Source organism: Heterodontus francisci, chromosome 3 (genome assembly GCF_036365525.1).
Source record: "Heterodontus francisci isolate sHetFra1 chromosome 3, sHetFra1.hap1, whole genome shotgun sequence".
In the NCBI taxonomy this organism is placed as follows: Eukaryota; Metazoa; Chordata; class Chondrichthyes; order Heterodontiformes; family Heterodontidae; genus Heterodontus; species Heterodontus francisci.
In genome coordinates, this window is record NC_090373.1 from 145753922 (window position 1) to 145772960 (window position 19039).

General features: G+C 41.7%; 1 protein-coding gene across 1 annotated transcript in view; it reads right to left on the reverse strand.

Moving 5' to 3' along the window:
- Nucleotides 1-12781: 12781 nt before the first annotated feature.
- Nucleotides 12782-19039, reverse strand: part of bckdhb (branched chain keto acid dehydrogenase E1 subunit beta) — a 372243-nt gene continuing 365985 nt past the window's right edge. Inside the window, exons 10-11 of the mRNA XM_068026695.1 lie at nt 16600-16749; nt 12782-13509 (exon numbers count right to left, since the gene is read on the reverse strand). Of these exons, the coding sequence (XP_067882796.1) occupies nt 16609-16749 (141 nt within the window). The 3' untranslated portion in view covers nt 12782-13509; nt 16600-16608. The remainder of the gene's footprint in view (nt 13510-16599; nt 16750-19039) is intronic.

A 19039-nucleotide genomic window follows, 5' to 3' on the forward strand; every position in this document is an offset into this window, starting at 1 on the left:
CATCATTAGACTAGCTTTTAATTCCAGATTTTTATTAATTAAATTCAAATTCCACCTTCTGCTGTGGTGGGATTTGAACCCATGTCCCCAGAGAAATACCCTGGGTCTCTGGGTTACTAGACCAGTGATAATACCACTATGCCACCGCCTCCCCCGGTTAATATGCAAATGTCTTTTCCAGCCACAGCTGATCTGTTCAACAAGTCCTTTCTTCACTCCAGTAACAGTATAAACTCAATGTTCATGACAAAATTAATGTGGCTCATTTTTGGCAGGTGGGGGCCTAGCATGACACATGTTTGTTATGAATTGCAGACCTCTTGTTGAACTGAAGAAATGACAGCACAGAAGGTTCACTGCATCAGTGACAATGTCTCAAGGGATTTCTGCTTCACTGTGGTCCAAGTTAATTTCAGTTAGCAATTTCTACGGAAGCACAATACACACATGTCAATAGTTATTTTGATTCATGATGCCAATTGCATTTGTATGGGAATATAGGAGCAGGTACAAGTGGGCTTAAGAAAGGCAGCAGCTGCATTATAGAGATGATCAGCTGCATGGGGACTGAACTGGATGCAAATTAATCCTTAAAATATTAAGCCTGGTCTAATTGCAGACCATGCCACCCACTCCAGTTGCCAACTTTTTAAAAATATATGTTCATTTCACCATTCGAGCAGACAGTGACAATAAGAATCCTATTGGCTGATCACAGCAGGATGAAATAGAATTCAGAGAGTGCAGATATAGAATGTTGCTAATGTATCGAGAAGAGGAGGAAAAAGTACAAAACTATCCAAATATTGAGTGGTGGTGCTAGGGAAGGAATTGTTTAGCATCACTTCAGTAGAGAAGTGAAACACCTTTATAAGTACAATGCTCAGCATGCAGGATCAGCAAACAAGCGTAGCTGTATATGGAACTAATGAGCGTGGAAGACATCTTGAATCATAGAATCATAGAAAGTTTAAGGCAGAGGAAAAGGCCACTTGGCACATTGTGTCTGTGTGGCCGAAAAACAATGATCCATCTATTGTAATCCCACCTTCCAGCATTTGGTCTGTAGCCCTTGAGGTGCATATCCAGACTCTTTTTGAATGAGTTGAGGGTTTCTGCCTGAACTGCCCTTTCAGGCAGTGAGTTCCAGAACCCCACCACCCTCTGGGTGAAAAAGTTTTTCCTCATCTCTAATTTTTCTACCAATCACTTTAAATCTGTGCCTGCTAATCACTGACCTCTCTGCTAAGGTGAATAGGCCCTTCATCTCCACTCTATCCAGGCCCTTCAATATTTTGTACATCTCAATCAGATCTCCCCTCAGCCTTCTCTGTTCCAAGGAGAACAACCCCATCCTATCCAATCCTTCCTCATAGCTGCATTTTTCCAGTCCTGGCAACATCCTTGTAAATCTCCTCTATACCCTCTCTAGTGCAATTATATCCTTTTCTGTAACGAGGGGCTGAATTTTACGCCATCTCAACAGGTCGCATGATGGCATGGGGGCGGTGTAAAATTGAGTAGGAGGCTCCAGGAAGCCTACCTGCCCTGCTCCCGCCTCCGGTGGTCGGGCGGGGTAACGCCCACTTAAAGGCCCTCGCCTGCCTCCACGGGTATTTTACCCATGGCAAGTGAGCATGCAGGGGACTTGAAAGGCTGCCCAGCAATTGCTGCCGGCCTTTCCATGCCCCGTGGGGGGGCCATGGCAGTTGGGCACAGGGTGCCCGATTGAGGGCTGTCCCCGCCTCCCAACCCACCCCCGGGACCCAAGACCACCCCCTCAAACGACCACTCCAGCCTCACCAGGGAAGGACTGATCTCTCTGGTGAGGCATGCCCAACTTACCTTCACTCATGAATCCATCTGGTCAGCTGGGCTGCAGTCCCAGCAGTGGTCACTGCACCCGGTGGCGCTGCTGGGACTACGAGCTGCTGGCCCACTGATTGGCTGGCAGCTCACTAAGGCGGGACCTCCTCCCGCAAGAGGGTAGAAGTCCTGCCTCGGGGCAATTAAAGCCCCGGGACCCGTAAAATGCGGGTCGGATCCCCGGGCTTGGCGGAAGCGGGTTCGCCACCGACTTTTACATCAGTGGCGTATTTTCGTCCACCTAAGGTGAAATCCAGCCCGAGGTGACCAGAACTGCACACAGTACTCAAGTTGTAGCCTAACCAATGAGTTACACAGTTCCAGCATAACCTCCATGCTCTTATATTCTATATCTCAGCTAATAAAGGAAAGGATTCCATTTGCCTTCTTAACCACCTTATCGACCTGTCCTGCTACCTTCAGGGATCTGTGGACATTCACTCCAAGGTCCCTCACTTCCTCGACACGTCTCAATATTTTCCTATTAATCATGTATTCCTTTGCCTTGTTTGACCTCCTCAAATGCATCACCTCACACTTCTCCAAGTTGAATTCCATTTGCCACTTTTCTGCCCATCTGCCCAGACCGTCAACATCTTCCTGCAGCCTACAGCTTTCCTCCTCGCTATCTACCACACAGCCAATCTTTCTGTCATCTGCAAACGTCTTGATCATGCCCTTACATTTATGTCCAAATCATTAATATATACCACAAAAAGCAGGGGACCCATTATGGAGCCCTGCGGAAAGCCACTGGAAACAACCCTCCAGTCGCTAAAACACCCGTCAAACATTACCCTCTGTTTCCTGCCACTGAGCCAATTTAGTATCCACTTTGCTACATTTCCCTGGATCCATGGGATTTTATTTTTTTAACCAGTTTGCCACGTGGGACCTTGTCAAAAGCCTTGCTAAAATCCATGTAGACCACATCAAGTGCACTAACCTCATCTATCTTCCTTGTTATTTCTTCAAAAAATTCAATCAAACTGGTCAAACAAGATCTTCCCTTAACAAATCCATGCTGACTATCCTTGATTAACCTGTGCCTTTCTAAGTGACAGGTAATCCTGTCTCTCAGAATAGATTCCAATAATGTGCCCAGTGGTACAACGTTAGTAGTTCTCCAATCCTCCGGCACCACACCTGTATCCAGTAAGGATTGGAAAATGGTGGTCAAATCTTCTGCTATTTCCTCTCTTGCTTCTTTTAACAGCCTAGGGTACATTTCATCCGGCTCTGTGATTTATCAACTTTCAAGGATGCTAATCCCATTAATACTTCCTCTCTCCCTATGTTTATCACATCCAGTACTTCAAACTATTCCTCCTTAACTACAATATCTGCATCGTCCCCCTCTTTTGTGAAGACAGATGCAAAGTATTCATTAAGAACCATACCAACATCTTCCGCCCCTACACATAGGTTACCTTTTTGGTCTTTTATGAGCCCTTCTCTCTTAGTTATCCTCTTACTCTTAATGTATTGATAAAACATCTTTGGGTTCACCTTGGTTTTGCTTGCCAATATTCTTTCATGCCTTCTCTTTGCTTTCCTAATTTCCTTTTTGATTTCACCCCTCCACTTTCTACACTCCTCTCGGCTTTCTGCAGTATTGAGTTCTTGGTGTCGGACATTAGCTTTTTTGCCTTACCTTACCCTGTAAGCTCCTTGACATCCATGGTGTTCTAGATTTGGCTGTTTCACCCTTCTTCTTTGTGGGAACATGTTTACTCTGAACCTCACGAATCTCCCCTTTGAATGCCTCCCACTGCTCTGACACTGATTTACCTTCAAGTAGCTGTTTCCAGTCCACTTTCGCTAAATCACTCAATTTAGTAAAATTGGCCTTGCCCCAATTGAGAATTCTAACTCCTGTTCTATCTTTGTCCTTTTCCATAATTATGTTAAAACTGACTGAATTATGATCACTACCACCAAAATGCTCTCTCACTGCCACTCCTTCCACCTGCCCATCTTCATTTCCTGAAACTATGTTTAAAACTGTGCCCTTTCTTGTTGGGCTTGCGACATACAGGCCATAAAAGTTCTCCTGAATGCACCTCAAGAATTTTGCTCCCTCAATTCCTTTCACTATCCCAGTTAATATTGGCATAGTTAAAATCGCATATTATTACTGCCCTATTGTTTTTGCATTTCTCACAGATTAGTGGAAGGTAGGTGAGGGGTAGTTGTCATTAGTGATTGCAGTTGCTGCAGTCTCCTGGAGATTGCCTTAAGGGCTTGGAGAGAGATTTCCTAGAGCTTTTCCTGTGCCCTCACAATGCATCAACTGATTTACTGCTCCACATTATCAGACTGGGAAATTGCTCCCAATCCATCCCTCAAGTGATGATCTCACTGCCAGTTTTTGCTGAAGCTTATATCTGCAGCTGCTACTTGGCTTTAGGAGCAAACTCTCCACTGCGGGTTGCAAATGGGAATTCCTGGTCATGCAACAGATCAAAAATTCCCACTCTTAGCATAATATCTGTTCCTGGTGCAAAGTTGCAATGTAAGGACTGATTGATAAAATCAGTGAGGGAGAATGTTTCTCTGACTGTGGGAAGAGTTAGAATGGGAAGAGTGCCTCTTTGAACTTGGCTGTTAGAGGGGAGAATGCCTCTGTCAGGACTGCCTCTGTGAAAGGGACTGTGACTGTTCAAATAGCTTTCTTGAAAGGTGATGATCTGTTCATTATGGATAAACCAAAAATTACTTACTTTCCAATTTTTCTTCAGATTAAAATTCTATCAATTGTAAATTAAAATGTGCTTACATTAACCAGAACACAATGTTCACAACAATTCAATTTTTTTCAACAAGTGTGGCATTAGAATTGCATACAGCAGTGGATGTGGGGTCATAAATTTTCAGAGGGAGAATTTTTTTTTCTTCTTTCATGGGATATGGGCATCATTGGCAACACCAGCATCTGTTGCCCATCCCCAATTGCCCTTGACAACTGAGTGGCTTGCTAGACCATTTCAGAGGGCAGTTAAGAGTCACCACATTGCTGTGGGTCTGGAGTCACGTGTAGGCCTGACCAGGTAAGGACAGCAGATTTCCTCCCCTAAAGGATATTAGTGAACCAGATGGGTTTTATGACAATTGATGATAGTCTCTGTAATGGGGCCATGAGACTAACTTTCAATTCCAGATTTTTCTTAATTGGTTGAATTTAAATTCCACCAGCTGCCATGGTGGCATTTGAACTAGCGTCCCAGAGCATTAGCCTGGGTCTCTGGATTACTACTTCAGTGACATTGCCACAACCCACTGTCTCCCCCATTTGGAAGGAGTATATGGCATTCTGGATTTGCTGCCTGGGGTCCTGATGCATAAATTATTAGTTTAATTAAATTCTTGGATATTAATCCATCTATATATTATTTAAAATCTTACATTCTCGTCTTCAACGAGACTTCTAGATCTGGCTTCTGACCTAATATTTCCAGATCCCAACAATCCTCAATGGTGCTCGACTCTTCCCCACCCCAATTATTTGAAGCCCTACTCTCCAGTCCTATTAAACTGTGAAGTCCTGTCACTAGCTTTCATTCCCATTTCCAGAGCCATAGGCCTTCCCTCAGTGCAGACAAATTGCTGGACCACATTCCCAGAGTGTCCTGATCCCACAACTGTCTCCAATGCTCTCTGATCCTGACATCTGTCTCTCTACAGATCCCAGTGTTCCTAGAACTCTGGAAATCCCTCTCAAAATATTGCACAATATTGTGACCCCATTCCAATGCTGATAAAGCAGTGGCCAGGGTAATGAATGCTACTATTCACAACACCCCTGTTCTCATAAAATGTTTCAGTCACCATGAGCAATGCCATGTGACATCTGCTAATAAGTATTAAAAGCAAAACACTTATACTTCAGAAAACAAACATAATTAGACTTAATAGCCCTGGTATGCAATGTTGCTATTAGTTCTAAATCATAGAGAATGAGAAGAAACACTAGGAAGTACATTTTCTTGGCAATACTTTTTCTCTCTTCAGAACTGCTCCAGTTTTCCCTGGAGGGAGTTCTTGTACTTTCATGAAATCATAGCAGGTGTTCATAACATTCAGTTTCCTCTTGGCTCTCAACTTTCCAGGAGTTTGTACCAGGAAATGAGAGATCCCTAGGGATAGCAGGAAATGCAATACAGTAGATGCTATTTTTAAAAAAAGGCAAAAATATTAAATAAAAAATTGAGTAGCCTGTATCTCATTGCAAGTTACTTCATTTACAAACAGAAACACCAACATATCTATCCTGTATATTTTAGCAGAGTCATTTGAGACCTCAGGGGGTGGTCGTCCCTGCCTTTTCGTGAGTTGTCCCAGGCCCATGTAAGGGTCCCACGCTCAGGGTTACGAGCCATGTCCAACAGCGAATATTCGGTGATGGTGGCGGAAGAGCTAAAATCTCAAAGAACAATGGCTGCTTACAGGCGGAGGATCCTTCGGGAAGAGGACGTGTGTTTCTGTTAAAGCACACGAGGAAGGCAATGGAAAACCACCTCATGTCCTTTTTCCCTAGTTACATTGCTCATTTCTCATGGAAGTGAAAACATAGGAGGCCCTTATGAGCAACTGAAAAGGAAAGTGTAGGACCGTGAGGCATGGAGAAATAAGCAGAGGACATCGTATTAAGTATCAGAAAGGCTAAATAGCCAACAATTAGAAGATACCTGTATATATATATTTTTGTAACACAGCATGAGCAGCTTGTAGAGTAAACTTGGAGACAAACAAGTTATTTCCAGCCTAGCATAATTACACTATCACTAATACAGTATGACAGGCATGTGCTTGAGCATTTTGACCCCTTTTTATCCTGAAAACTTGAGTAGATTTTTCTGGTGCATTGATCCAAACTCAGAGTGACAGTGGAATGAAAGGAGGCAGCTTTGAAATTACAAAATGAGTTGGCCAAAATAAAAAGTGGCCCAAAGAATGGTAGATGAAATTTAACAAGGAAAATAAACCTGAATACAGACAAATGTAAAGAACTGCACATAGGATGTAAAATGGGTGCTGCATACATGCCATGCATGGTGTTGAACCAGATAAGGACAAGGTTGAAAGAGATTTAGCAGTGCAAGGTAGAGCAGCAACACAGTTAATAGATGTTAAACTGTGCACCCAAACAGGAGAATACAAGTCAGAGGAATTTATGATCAAGCTGTATGGGGCTCTGGTTAGACCACATACCTTCACTAGCTACTGGTAACCGGCGTTCTGATCCTTGAGGTGTTCTCAACCCATCATTTGCATTCACAAGAAGCTCCATTGTAATATATTGTGGCAATTCAACTCATGGGTGCAGGCGCAACTATTGTCAAAGAGTTAGTGGTCCTGGTGGCTTTGTGCCAGGACTATTTTATTGGTCCCATTATATGCTGTCTTTTCAAGCACTCCTCTAATGGGGTATGCAGATTACCTGTTGCCAGCAGAAGAAATACTTACATCATCACCAAGATACCTAAGAATTGATATTGTAGTTCATTATATTGAATGAATATATCAGTGTTATTTCAATAGTCACCAGACGTTTGAAGTGCAACAAGCCTAAGACGCTATTTTAAAGAAAGCAGCTGGTCTTAAGAGGGCACAGATTTAAGGTAATTGACAAAAGAAACAATGGTGACATGAGGAAAGACTATTTCACTCAGCGAGTAGTTAGGATCTGGAATGCACTATCTGAGAGTGTGGTGAAGGCAGATTCAATTGAGGCATTCAAAAGAGAATTTGAGAGTTACCTGAAAAGGAAGAACGTACAGAGTTATGGGGAGAAGGCGGGGGAATGGCACTAAGTGAATTGCTCACTTGGAGAGCCGGTGCTAACACAATGGGCCAAATGGCCTCCTTTGCGCAGTAACAATTTTGTGATTCTGTGAAGTACTTTAAATGCTGCCAAACTTCCAGCAATATCTCTGGATGCCACATTGCTCATACCACCTTTCCCTTGCCACTGAGTCTCCCTCTTCTCTCCATGCTTGTTTTGGCATTTGCACTTTCAAAAGCAGCAAAGTTCATGGTTACAATTTGGAGCACAAGCCCACAGGAGAGCAACCAGGACCCAGACTCCACAAACCCTAGACTCTGGCAATACGGGTCGGTATGGTTAGGGGGATAGACACTGTTCTCTGCAGCCGACAGCGAGAGTCCAGACAGCCCTGTTGCCTGCCCGGTGCCAAGGTTTGGGACATCTGCTCATGGTGGAGAGGAACTTGCAGTGGGAGGGGGAGGATCCAGTGGTCGTGGTCTATATAGGTACCAACGACATAGACAAGGGTAGGAAATAGGTTCTGCATAGGGAGCATGAGGAGCTAGGCACTAAATTAAAAAGCAGAACCTCAAAGGTAATAATCTCTGGATTATTATCTGAGCCACATGCAAATTGGCAAAGGGTAAATAAGATTAGAGAGACGAATACGTGGCTCAGAGACTGGTGTGGGAGAAGTGGGTTCCAATTCGTGGGGCACTGGGGAAAGTGGAGGCTGTAACGTTGGGACAGACTTCACCTTAACCGTGCTGGGACCAGTGATATAGCAAGTCATATAACTAGGGAAGTATGGAACTAAATAGAAAAGGGAAGGGATCATGTAGGGAAAAATTGAGTAAATTAAAGGGAAATGAGAAGGCAATAGATCAAAGTAGCAATAAAGGTATTGATGATCAGAGTATGGCAGGAAGGGGCAGTGATAGCAAACATAACAGCATGCCAGCAGATAGGGCCAGAGTTTATAAAAACAGTAAAAAAAAAACTGAATTAAGAGCTCTGTATCTGAATACCTGCAGCATTCACAATAAAACAGATGAATTATCAGCTCAAATAGAAATTCATAAGTATTACCTGATAGCCATTACAGAAATGTGGCTACTAGGAAATTAAAGCTGGGACCTGATAATCCAAGGGTATGTGACATTCAGGAAGGACAAGAAGCTGGGAAAAGGTGGTGGGGTACCTCTGTTAATTAAAAAGGGCATTCTTACTGTAGTGAGAGATGACCTTAGTTCTAAAGATCAAGACACAGAATCAGTTTGGGTGGAACTAAGAAACAGCAAGGAGCAGAAAACATTGGTCCCTGAGTTGTTTATAGGCCGCCAAACAGCAGTGCGAATGTAAATCACAGTATAAATCAGGAGATTAGAGCGTAAGACAGTAATAATGGGGGCTTTCAATCTACAGATAGGCTGGGCAAAAACTTTATGAAGGTGCATAAATCCCTGAAGGTTGCTACACAGGTTAATAGGGCTGTTAAGAAGGCATATGGTGTGTTAGCTTTTATTAGTAGGGGGATTGAGTTTCGGAGCCACGATGTCATGCTGCAGCGGTACAAAACTCTGGTGAGACCGCACCTGGAGTATTGCGTGCAGTTCTGGTCACCGCATTATAGGAAGGATGTGGAAGCTATGGAAAGGGTGCAGAGGAGATTTACTAGGATGTTGCCTGGTATGGAGGGAAGGTCTTACGAGGAAAGGCTGAGGGACTTGAGGTTGTTTTCGTTGGAGAGAAGGAGGAGGAGAGGTGACTTAATAGAGACATATAAGATAATCAGAGGGTTAGATAGGGTGGATAGTGAGAGTCTTTTTCCTCGGATGGTGATGGCAAACACGAGGGGACATAGCTTTAAGTTGAGGGGTGATAGATATAGGACAGATGTGAGAGGTAGTTTCTTTACTCAGAGAGTAGTAGGGGCGTGGAACGCCCTGCCTGCAACAGTAGTCGACTCGCCAATTTTAAGGGCATTTAAGTGGTCATTGGATAGACATATGGATGAAAATGGAATAGTGTAGGTCAGATGGTTTCACAGGTCGGCGCAACATCGAGGGCCGAAGGGCCTGTACTGCGCTGTAATGTTCTAATTCTAATTCTAATGTTGTGGAGAACAGTTTTCTAGAGCAGTACATTGAGGAACCAGCTAGGGAATGGCCTATTTTAGATATAGTATTGTGCAATGAAAAAGGGTTAATTTATAATCTTGTTGTGAAGGAGCCTTTAGGAAAGAGTGACCATGATATGATAGAAGTTTGAAAGTGATCAGAAACTAGGGTCTTAAATCTAAACAAAGGAAGATATGAAGGGCAGATTGGCTATGGTGGATTGGGAAATTACGTTAAAAGGTATGATCGTAGACGGGCAATGGCTAACATTTAAAGAACTAATACATAGTAGAAAAAAAAACATTCCTTTAATGCACAAAAACCAAGCAAGCGAAGTGTTCCAGCTGTGGCTGACGAAAGAAATCAAGGATTGTGTTAGAACAAAGGAAGAGCATATAAAGTTACCAAAAAAAAGGAAAGCCTGAGGATTGGGAGCATTTCAGAATTTGCAAAGGAGGACCAAGAAAAAGATAAAAGGGAAAACCAAATGAGAGTAAACTAGTGAGAAACAAAAATGGACTGTAAAAGCTTCTATAGGTATGTAAAAAGGAAAAGATTAGCAAAAACAAATGTGGGTCCATTACAAGCGGAGTCAAGAGAATTTATAGTGGGCAATAAGGAAATGGCAGAGAAACTAAACAAATACTTTGTGTCTGTCTAGACGGAGGAAAATTCTAAACAAAAACCAAAAACAATGGAGAATCAAGGGACTGGTGTAAACAAGGAACTTCAAGATATTATTAGCAACAAAAAGTACTAGAGAAATTAATGGGACTTAAAGTAGATAAATCCCTGGATCTGATGATCTACATACCAGAGTGTTGAAAGAGGTGGCTGTAGAGATAGCATTGGTGGTCATCTTTCAAAATTCTATAGACTCTGGAATGGTTCCTTCAAATTGGATAGTGGCAAATGTAACCCCGCTATTTAAGAAAGCAGGGAGAGAGAAAACAGGGAACTACAGACCTGTTAGCCTATCAGACATAGGGAAAATGTTAGAATCTATAATAAAAGATGTGATAACAGGACACTTAGAAAATAATAGTAGGATTGAGCAGAGTCAACGTGAATTTATGAAAGGGAAATCATGTTTAACAAACCTGTTGGGAGGTTTTTGAGGATGTAAGTAGCAGAATAGATAAGGAGGAACCGGTGGATGTGGTATATTTAGATTTACAGAAAGCTTTTGATAAGGTCCCACACAAGAGGTTAGTAAACATAATTAGAGCACATGGGATTGGGGGGAATACACTGGCATAAATTGAGAACTGATTTAACGGACAGAAAACGGAGAGTAGGAATAAATGGGTCATTTTCAGATTGGCAGGCTGTGACTAGTGGGTTAACATAAGGATCAGTGCTTGGGCCCCAGCTATTCACAATCTACAAAGATTCACCAAACTAATTCCTGGGATGGAGGTTGATTGTGCCACTTAAGTGGTCAAGTAAGGGCCTCTTCCTGCTGCTGCTGGCATTTTACCAGTGGTGGGTGGGCCATCTGCCGTGTGGTGAGACTGCATGGATGCAGTCCCAATACTGGCCACCTCTCCCAGTGACGCTGCTGAGACTTAAGAGCTGCCTATCCTCCGATTGGCTGGCAACTCAAGGAGGCGGGTTTGCGCCCCTTAAATTAGTTGCTGGATGGGCCTAAATTACGCCAGGAGCCCCGGAACCAGCTGAGGCGGGGCCCAGGCTTTCAGATCTGTTGTCAGGGCCCCTGCCCCACTGATAAAATTCAACCCTTAGTGCGTGTCTTTCATGCATTTGCTGTCTAGCTGGTGCCCTGCTTGTGTTCTATGACTTACTTTCAGGTTTTTAGGCTTATAAAGATTTTATTGCATGTCCACTTCTGTTGGTTTACAGACATTTTAATATTAGGAAGCAAACATTATGGCAACTGTGGAGACAGTACATTTACATGTAAATAACAAGAGAATCAGGCAAACTGGAAAAGGCCCGAGTACAGAGTTCACCACTGTTATCTGTTCAACAGATAACTGACATCTTTGTTAGAGATAGCAATGATATTCTGAATCCTTTTACTACGTCAACAAATATGGATTAAAATCTCAGGCACACCTCTCCTTGCAATGGCAGATATTGGTTCTGACCTATGTAAATATGTCTGATACAGAATCTGTGATCCAGTAACACATGCTGGCTTAGTACTGAATGAGTCCATTGATTTCAGTTCCTATTTTCTGCAGCAAATGTTGAATCAAATGAAATGGTCAGTGAAACTGAGTGAAAAACTCCCAACATTTACAAACTTCTCAGCTAATTGTTCCACTTCTGTAGGGCTGCTGATGTTGCCATGAGAAAGACCATGCACTGATGGAAAAAAAGAGTGCAGGCAGTGATAACTCCTTGTTGGTCTTCCATTATTTGAAGAAATTTTGTGAATGATTAACGCTGCAAAAAAATCAGTATTCCTCCGCATACAATTAGTTTCCAATAGATTGTGATTTCTGTGAACTATCCATCTGCCTGCTGAACCCATGGTGCATTAAGATTAAATAGTTCACAGAATGTAAAAATGAATAAGACTTCCACAAAAGTGGTTAAGGAATTAAAATCTGGTTATGAATCAAAGGCTGGCGATGTATTTCATGTAGATTCATAAAATTGAACAAAAGTATAATCAGGACTTTGCATTTACATTTTAGGGTTAAGTTTTGTGTTCACCTACCTGAGTGCTGGATAGCGAAAAACCTTTTCACTATTAACATCAAGCACAGGACCGTCTGATATAGAGTAGGATCACTTTTAAGCTGTTCCAACAATGTGTCGTTTGTGTGATATTGTCCATACTAGCTAACTCATGCCCATTAAGAACTGAAAAGAAACTATCCAAACTTACTTCAAATAAAGCTCTTCCAGTCAGGGGCAAGCAGAGATTTCCATTTCCACCCATCAATTTTGAATTTGAATTTCGGATAACAAAAGGTAGCAAATGGCAACTAATCTGGATTTTACAGTTGAGGTTATGCTGGGATTAGGAATCATAGAGAATTCTGGAATTCCATGCTCAGATCAGGTACATATTTTAATTGGAGTCCATGTTATATTTGCAATGCTATCTTTAATGCAACAGGCATATAATGAGTTTTAACTTTATCGTCCATTTGCCAATCCATCACCTTACGCACTGCTTTGATAATCATCTCATTATATGCAAAATAAAAAGTAATTTCATGTGACATTTATAAAATTGTTCAGTCTTTACACAAAACTGGTTTGACAGCAAGTGAACTACAATATAAAGAATCATCTTCATTCTCAAGAGGCTGAGAAAAAAAATCACAAATTATTTCAGAAACAACTTAAGTACACATGTATTTTTTATTTTTGCATGTGTAATAAAAGTCACTTTCATTGCTATTACATTGGATGGGCACCTTTAATGTGAAAAGAGAACTGTAATCAATTTTGGAGACTCAACACCAATAACAACCACACAGTCTGAAATACAGATAAATAATTGTAGAGGAACATTTTAATCCACCTTTAGATCAGAAGAACAGGATGATTTTGTAGTCTTGCGACAAACCTGGTTTAAAGCTCAAACTCTTCCCTGGTGGATTAGAAGAAAAGTACAGATGTAGCCATATTTTCTCTGACTTCCAAGAATGCTGCGGCAAATTTCGGACCACCTCTACTACAGCAGGTAGTTCATACTTTGGGCAATGAGAATTCATCTGGTAAGTGTGACAGACTTCTGGAAAGTGCAGCAAAGTCCTTTCCTCCCTTTAGCCTCTAAAATAGAAGGAGTCATTGACATGAATTACAGGTAATTTTAACTACATCTCAATATAAACTCTTAAATTAAGTGGGTGTCAGCAGTACATTGATCATCTTCTTCCCAGCTAGAGCTAATGCAGGTTGAAAAAAACTACTCTTTTCACAACATTTAAATAGTATCACACCCAATCCCATTGCATTTCATGGAATATGACGAGCAGGTGAGTGCCAAGAAAAATATTGTACAAGATAAGCTATTTTTTAAATGTCAAGACACTGAGAAAGGAGGTGTGACCAAGCATAACTTCAACATGCCGGGGAAGGAGAAAAAAGTGTTTAAACCTTATAAATTTAATTTTTTTCAAAGTTTTTGATATCAATAAATCAATGTTCCTAATGTTTATATCCATAGCTCCTGCCTGACATATATTAAAGGTGGATGTCAGTAATAGTTGGTAGAAAATGGTTGATAAGTAACATATATGGTCAGATAAGTGCAAATAACTAGCCACTGTAAATGGTTCTCATTTTCACTGCTTGGTGTTTCACATGGTGTTCCATATGTTCTTCAATTTATTTAAATTATGTCCATACACATGAATGCGGTCACTTTACAGTATTTTGTACATGGAGACTGTACTGTTCTACATTGATGGCATTAAGTATGGTAGGAGTTGCAGCAGACTTTTGGCTAAGGCCCTGTACAGGGGGGAAAGAGAAGCAGATAGGTATCTGGATTGGGTTACGCCTCCTTGTCAAATGTGGAATTTAGGAATGGGAATCTGACTTTATTCATCATTCTGATTGGCTGGGTGGCTTTTTAATGGGATGTGGTGGTGATGGAGGGTGGTTTGTGGGGGGGGGGGGCGAAGTGGGGGTGGTGGGAAAGGTGTGCAGTGCGGGGGTGGTGAGCAGCACATATATACTGGAGCATCATTCCTAACAACAATTGTGCCAAATAGATCTCCATGAACTGGCCCCAGATTTCCTAACATTTCAACAGTTCTAACAAGACTATACATTACCCATTAACATATCCTGCAGATCTTATTCACAGTTTCTGCTTGAGCGGTGGAACTTTTCTATATCATGGACATGCACAGCAAGAGTTGCCCAGCATGGTGGGGCAGAGGATTCTCAGTATTTGACAAGTAGGCCCATCAAGCTTGAGACTGGGAACCAGGCAAAGCTGGGAGCTGGAGCATATCCAGTACACTCTGTTGCTACTGCCTTCCAATATTACACTTGTGGAGCAATGTATTTTGTAGAGTCTGTTTAGAGCGTGGCATGTTTCATGATGATTTTGAGTTGTCTTTCCTGTATTCAGCCATATGCAAGTGCTTGCTTCCATGCTTATCCCCATTGCTGCTCAGTTATTTAGCAGCCCAGTGTCACATTACCAAGCTATTTTAAGGATTATCGTGCCATCTGGCTGGTTGGCAAATATGATGCATAGGGTAGAAACTGGTTTGGGGAGCTTTCAAATTTGAGGAGGCCAAGTGTTTGGGGGTTCAAAAATGGTAAGATTTACTGCAGTTTGCAAGCGTTGCTGTGTTCTAAAGGTACTGTCTCATTTACAGTCTAATAAATCCCTAACACCCCTCCACCTCCCTAAAACCCATCCCTTTGACCAAACTCATGGTCAGATGCTCTTAAGGTCCTAATATGTCCTCATTTGGCTCAACGTCTTTTATCATCCTTATTCCTCTGTGAAGTGCTCGAGTTGACTTTTTAAAGGTGCTATATAAATGCAAGTTGTTGTTGATTCGGAGTGGAACAAATCTAACAGTTATTTGTACGCATAAGGAGTTACACATGGATTCAGGTGGTGACTACAAAGCAGGGGCGGCACAATGGCGCAGTGGTTAGCACCACAGCCTCACAGCTCCAGCGAACCAGGTTCAGTTCTGGGTACTGCCCGTGAAGAGTTTGCAAGTTCTCCCTGTGACCGCTTGGGTTTCCGCCGGGTACTCCGGTTTCCTCCCACAGCCGAGGACTTGCTGGTTGATAGGTAAATTGGCCATTGTAAATTCTCCCTAGTGTAGGTAGGTGGTAGGAGAATGGTGGGGATGTGGTAGGGAATATGGGATTAATGTAGGATTAGTATAAATTGGTGGTTGTTGGTCGGCACAGACTCGGTGGGCCGAAGGGCCTGTTTCAGTGCTGCATCACTCTATGATACTGGGAATCAGCTGAGCAGGTGGGTTAGGGAAGTACCATTAGGGTATAGCAAGGTACATTACTGCAGCATCAGCAACCACTGATTCAGGGGCATGGTGGGAGGGCACAAAACCATTGAAATCATGGAAGATGCAAATCTTGTGTGGAAACTCATATTATATTAGATAAAGCAAGAAAATATCAATGTGTTGCTCATTATTACACTGGTAATTGTGAAAATAAATGAATACAACACTGTCCTTGTTACTCTTTATAACATATCCTAGATTCTGTTTTGGTGTTTAATACTTAAGTACATAGAGTTATATATGTAAAGAAAAAGCAAACTTGCATTTATATAGCACTGTTTAAGTGCTCAGGACATCACAAAGGGCTTCAAAGCCAATGAAGTAAGCACTTTTGAAATGTTCTCACTGTTGCAATACAGGGAAAATAAAGGCACTGTATTGCTTACTAAATACTTGGTTAGCTCACCAGTTAAAATTAATCTTGTGTATTAACTGGGTGCACAAGTTTAAGTCATTTCCAGCAATATACTAAGAATTATTTTTGAAATCCCACAGTAATGGCAGCATAAATGATACCCCCTTTTCTGAACATCATGTACTTTGACAGTAAGGAAGACAATCAGATTGAAATTGGAGCTACCCTGCATGTTCCCACATTTTTCAAATGATGTAGACTTGACTGTTAAAATGAAAAGAGCATATATTGCTTAAAACAAACAATAGGGAGTAAGTTAAAGGCTGAACTTCAGCCTTGGTGGTTTAATAAATGTCAAATTACCCAAACTTCACCAAAATATTTGACTACCTTTTCCAAATCACTGATTATATGAATGCCTTGTAATTCACTTGCAGATTTTACCTATATATATATATCAGGTGTTAATCCATATCCTTTTGAAATGTTGAGGTCTCTTACCTGCTGCACTCAATAATTTATCATTTTCCGCACCGCATCAAAGCACTTCCATTTGTCTGGTATATAAAAAGGTTCAAAGATGTGTGGGAAAGGTGTGTCATATCCACAGACTCTGCTGATCGGAGCCTCCAGATTGAGAAAGCACTCTTCCTGTAAATTACAAAAAAAAGTAATATTAGTTACAGGTTTCAGTGACAACCAGATTTTGTTTACAAAAATTAACCTTCTGGGTGTTTGAGCTACACCCCACAAAGCACAAAGTGGACTCTATTTAATCCTTGCTCTATCTAGTGCAAGTCTGTCTTAACAAATACTGTTTTTGATATCGTGCATTGTGCTCTGAGCGCTTCTGGCCTAGAAAGGATGTGGTAACATCATATCAACTGGTTTAGTTTTCACCAAGTGACATTTCTTTTCTCTGCACGGCAAATCCATCCATGTTCCCTTATCTGCATAACATTAACCTGACTCATGAAAGGCAGATTGAGTTTACAGAGAAAACATGCAGCATGCTGCACAATGATATTACTGTTCCCTTTTTTGTGTTTAATAGGTCATATAATAAGGAAGGATATACTTCAAAGCTTTGTTCATTGATATAAGGAATCTTCTCCAATAGGACATTCAAAACATTTACTATAACAGAGCTCCTAGAATAATGTCTAATGGTAAGAGCACATCTATTCTCAGTGAAATAAAAGTAAGCTAAGTTCCACTTGTCATCATTCTGTACATGCTCAGAATACCATACTGACTTTAATAACTGGATGCTTAACCTCAGAGACATGTAGCAGCATTTTGGCACTAAAATTAACCAAAACCTCTTTGAAAATACTGTAATGTAGTAAGAGGAAGATATATTCTATGATTCTGTACTGTTTTCAAGCAATAATTTGTATCTGACAGGAGCCTACAGGAGATAAGAAGTTATTGTTTTGGTTAAACAGCAAGGGTACGGAATGAGGCATTTAGTCAAAATGCACTAGTAACGTACCAGAGAAATGGCAATCACTGTTTTGATACTTTAATGTAGATAGTATTGGTAGGATATATACAATGCCCAGCAACGTTTGCAATTCCTCACATATTGAAGCAGTCCATGTCCACATGCAGCGATACCTGGCTTGGGTTAATAAGTGGCAAATAGCATTCACTTCATACAAGCGCCAGGCAATGATTTTCTCCAAGAGCGCCTAACCATCTCAAAGAACAAAGAAGAACAAAGAACAGTACAGCACAGGAACAGGCCATTCGGCCCTCCAAGCCTGCGCCGATCTTGATGCCTGCCTAAACTAAAACCTTCTGCACTTTCGAGGACCGTATCCCTCTATTCCCATCCTATTCATGTATTTGTCAAGATGCCTCTTAAACGTCATTATCGCACCTGCTTCCACCACTTTGACATTAAATCACATTACCGTCAACAAATCCCATACCATCAGCATCATGGGGTCACTATTGACCTGAAACTCAACTGCACCCACTACATATCTCCCCAAAGCCTCTCCACCACCTAAATGGTCAAATTGGGAATGTGATGGAATACTCTTCACTTGCCTGTTGCACCTGCAACAACACTCAAGAAGCTCTATTCAGGACAAAGTGGTCTGCTCATCCATCACGTTAAATATCCACTCCCTCTTATATTATCTACAGGCTGTAGTGCAGCATTTCCCAAAACTGCAACCTGCACCATCTAGAAGGACAATGGCAGGGGGTGCATGGGAACACCATCACCTTCAATTTCCTTCCAATTCACACACCATTCTGACTGGGGCATATGTCACCATTCCTTCATTGTTGTACCGTCAAGATCCTAGAATTCCCTACGTAACATCACCACTAGAACTGCAATAGTTCAAAAGAAGGCCTGCACCATATTCTTGATGCAATAAAAGTGATCTTGACAGCAAAGAAAAGTGGATACTTTATTGCATTATAAATGCAGAATCTGTCAGAATGACAAAGTTTTTTTCAGTGTCACAGTCTATCTGTAACACTAGTTAAACTGACCTATAAAAATACTTGTCCACACATTAAGGACTTGGTCTCTAAGAATTCGGACATTTTTCTAGTTTTAAATTTATTTTGAAGGTTTCTAGTTTAAAAATACAGCAAAACACTTGTTGTAAATCGACTAACTTTTTTAAAACTACCCTAGGTGTCATCTGTGGATCAGTTGGTACCTCTCTTGCCTCTGAGTCTGACAGTTGTGAGTTCAACTCCCACTCCAGGACTCCGCTACAGTAGGGAGACCAAATGCAGATTGGGTGACCGCTTTGTGGAACACCTCCGTTCAGTCCGAAAACATGACCCCGAGCTTCCTGTCGCTTACCATTTCAACACCCCTCCCCTGCTCTCATGCCCACATCTCTGTCCTGGGCTTGCTGCAGTGTTCCAGTGAGCACAACGCAAGCTTGAGGAACAGCACCTCACTTTC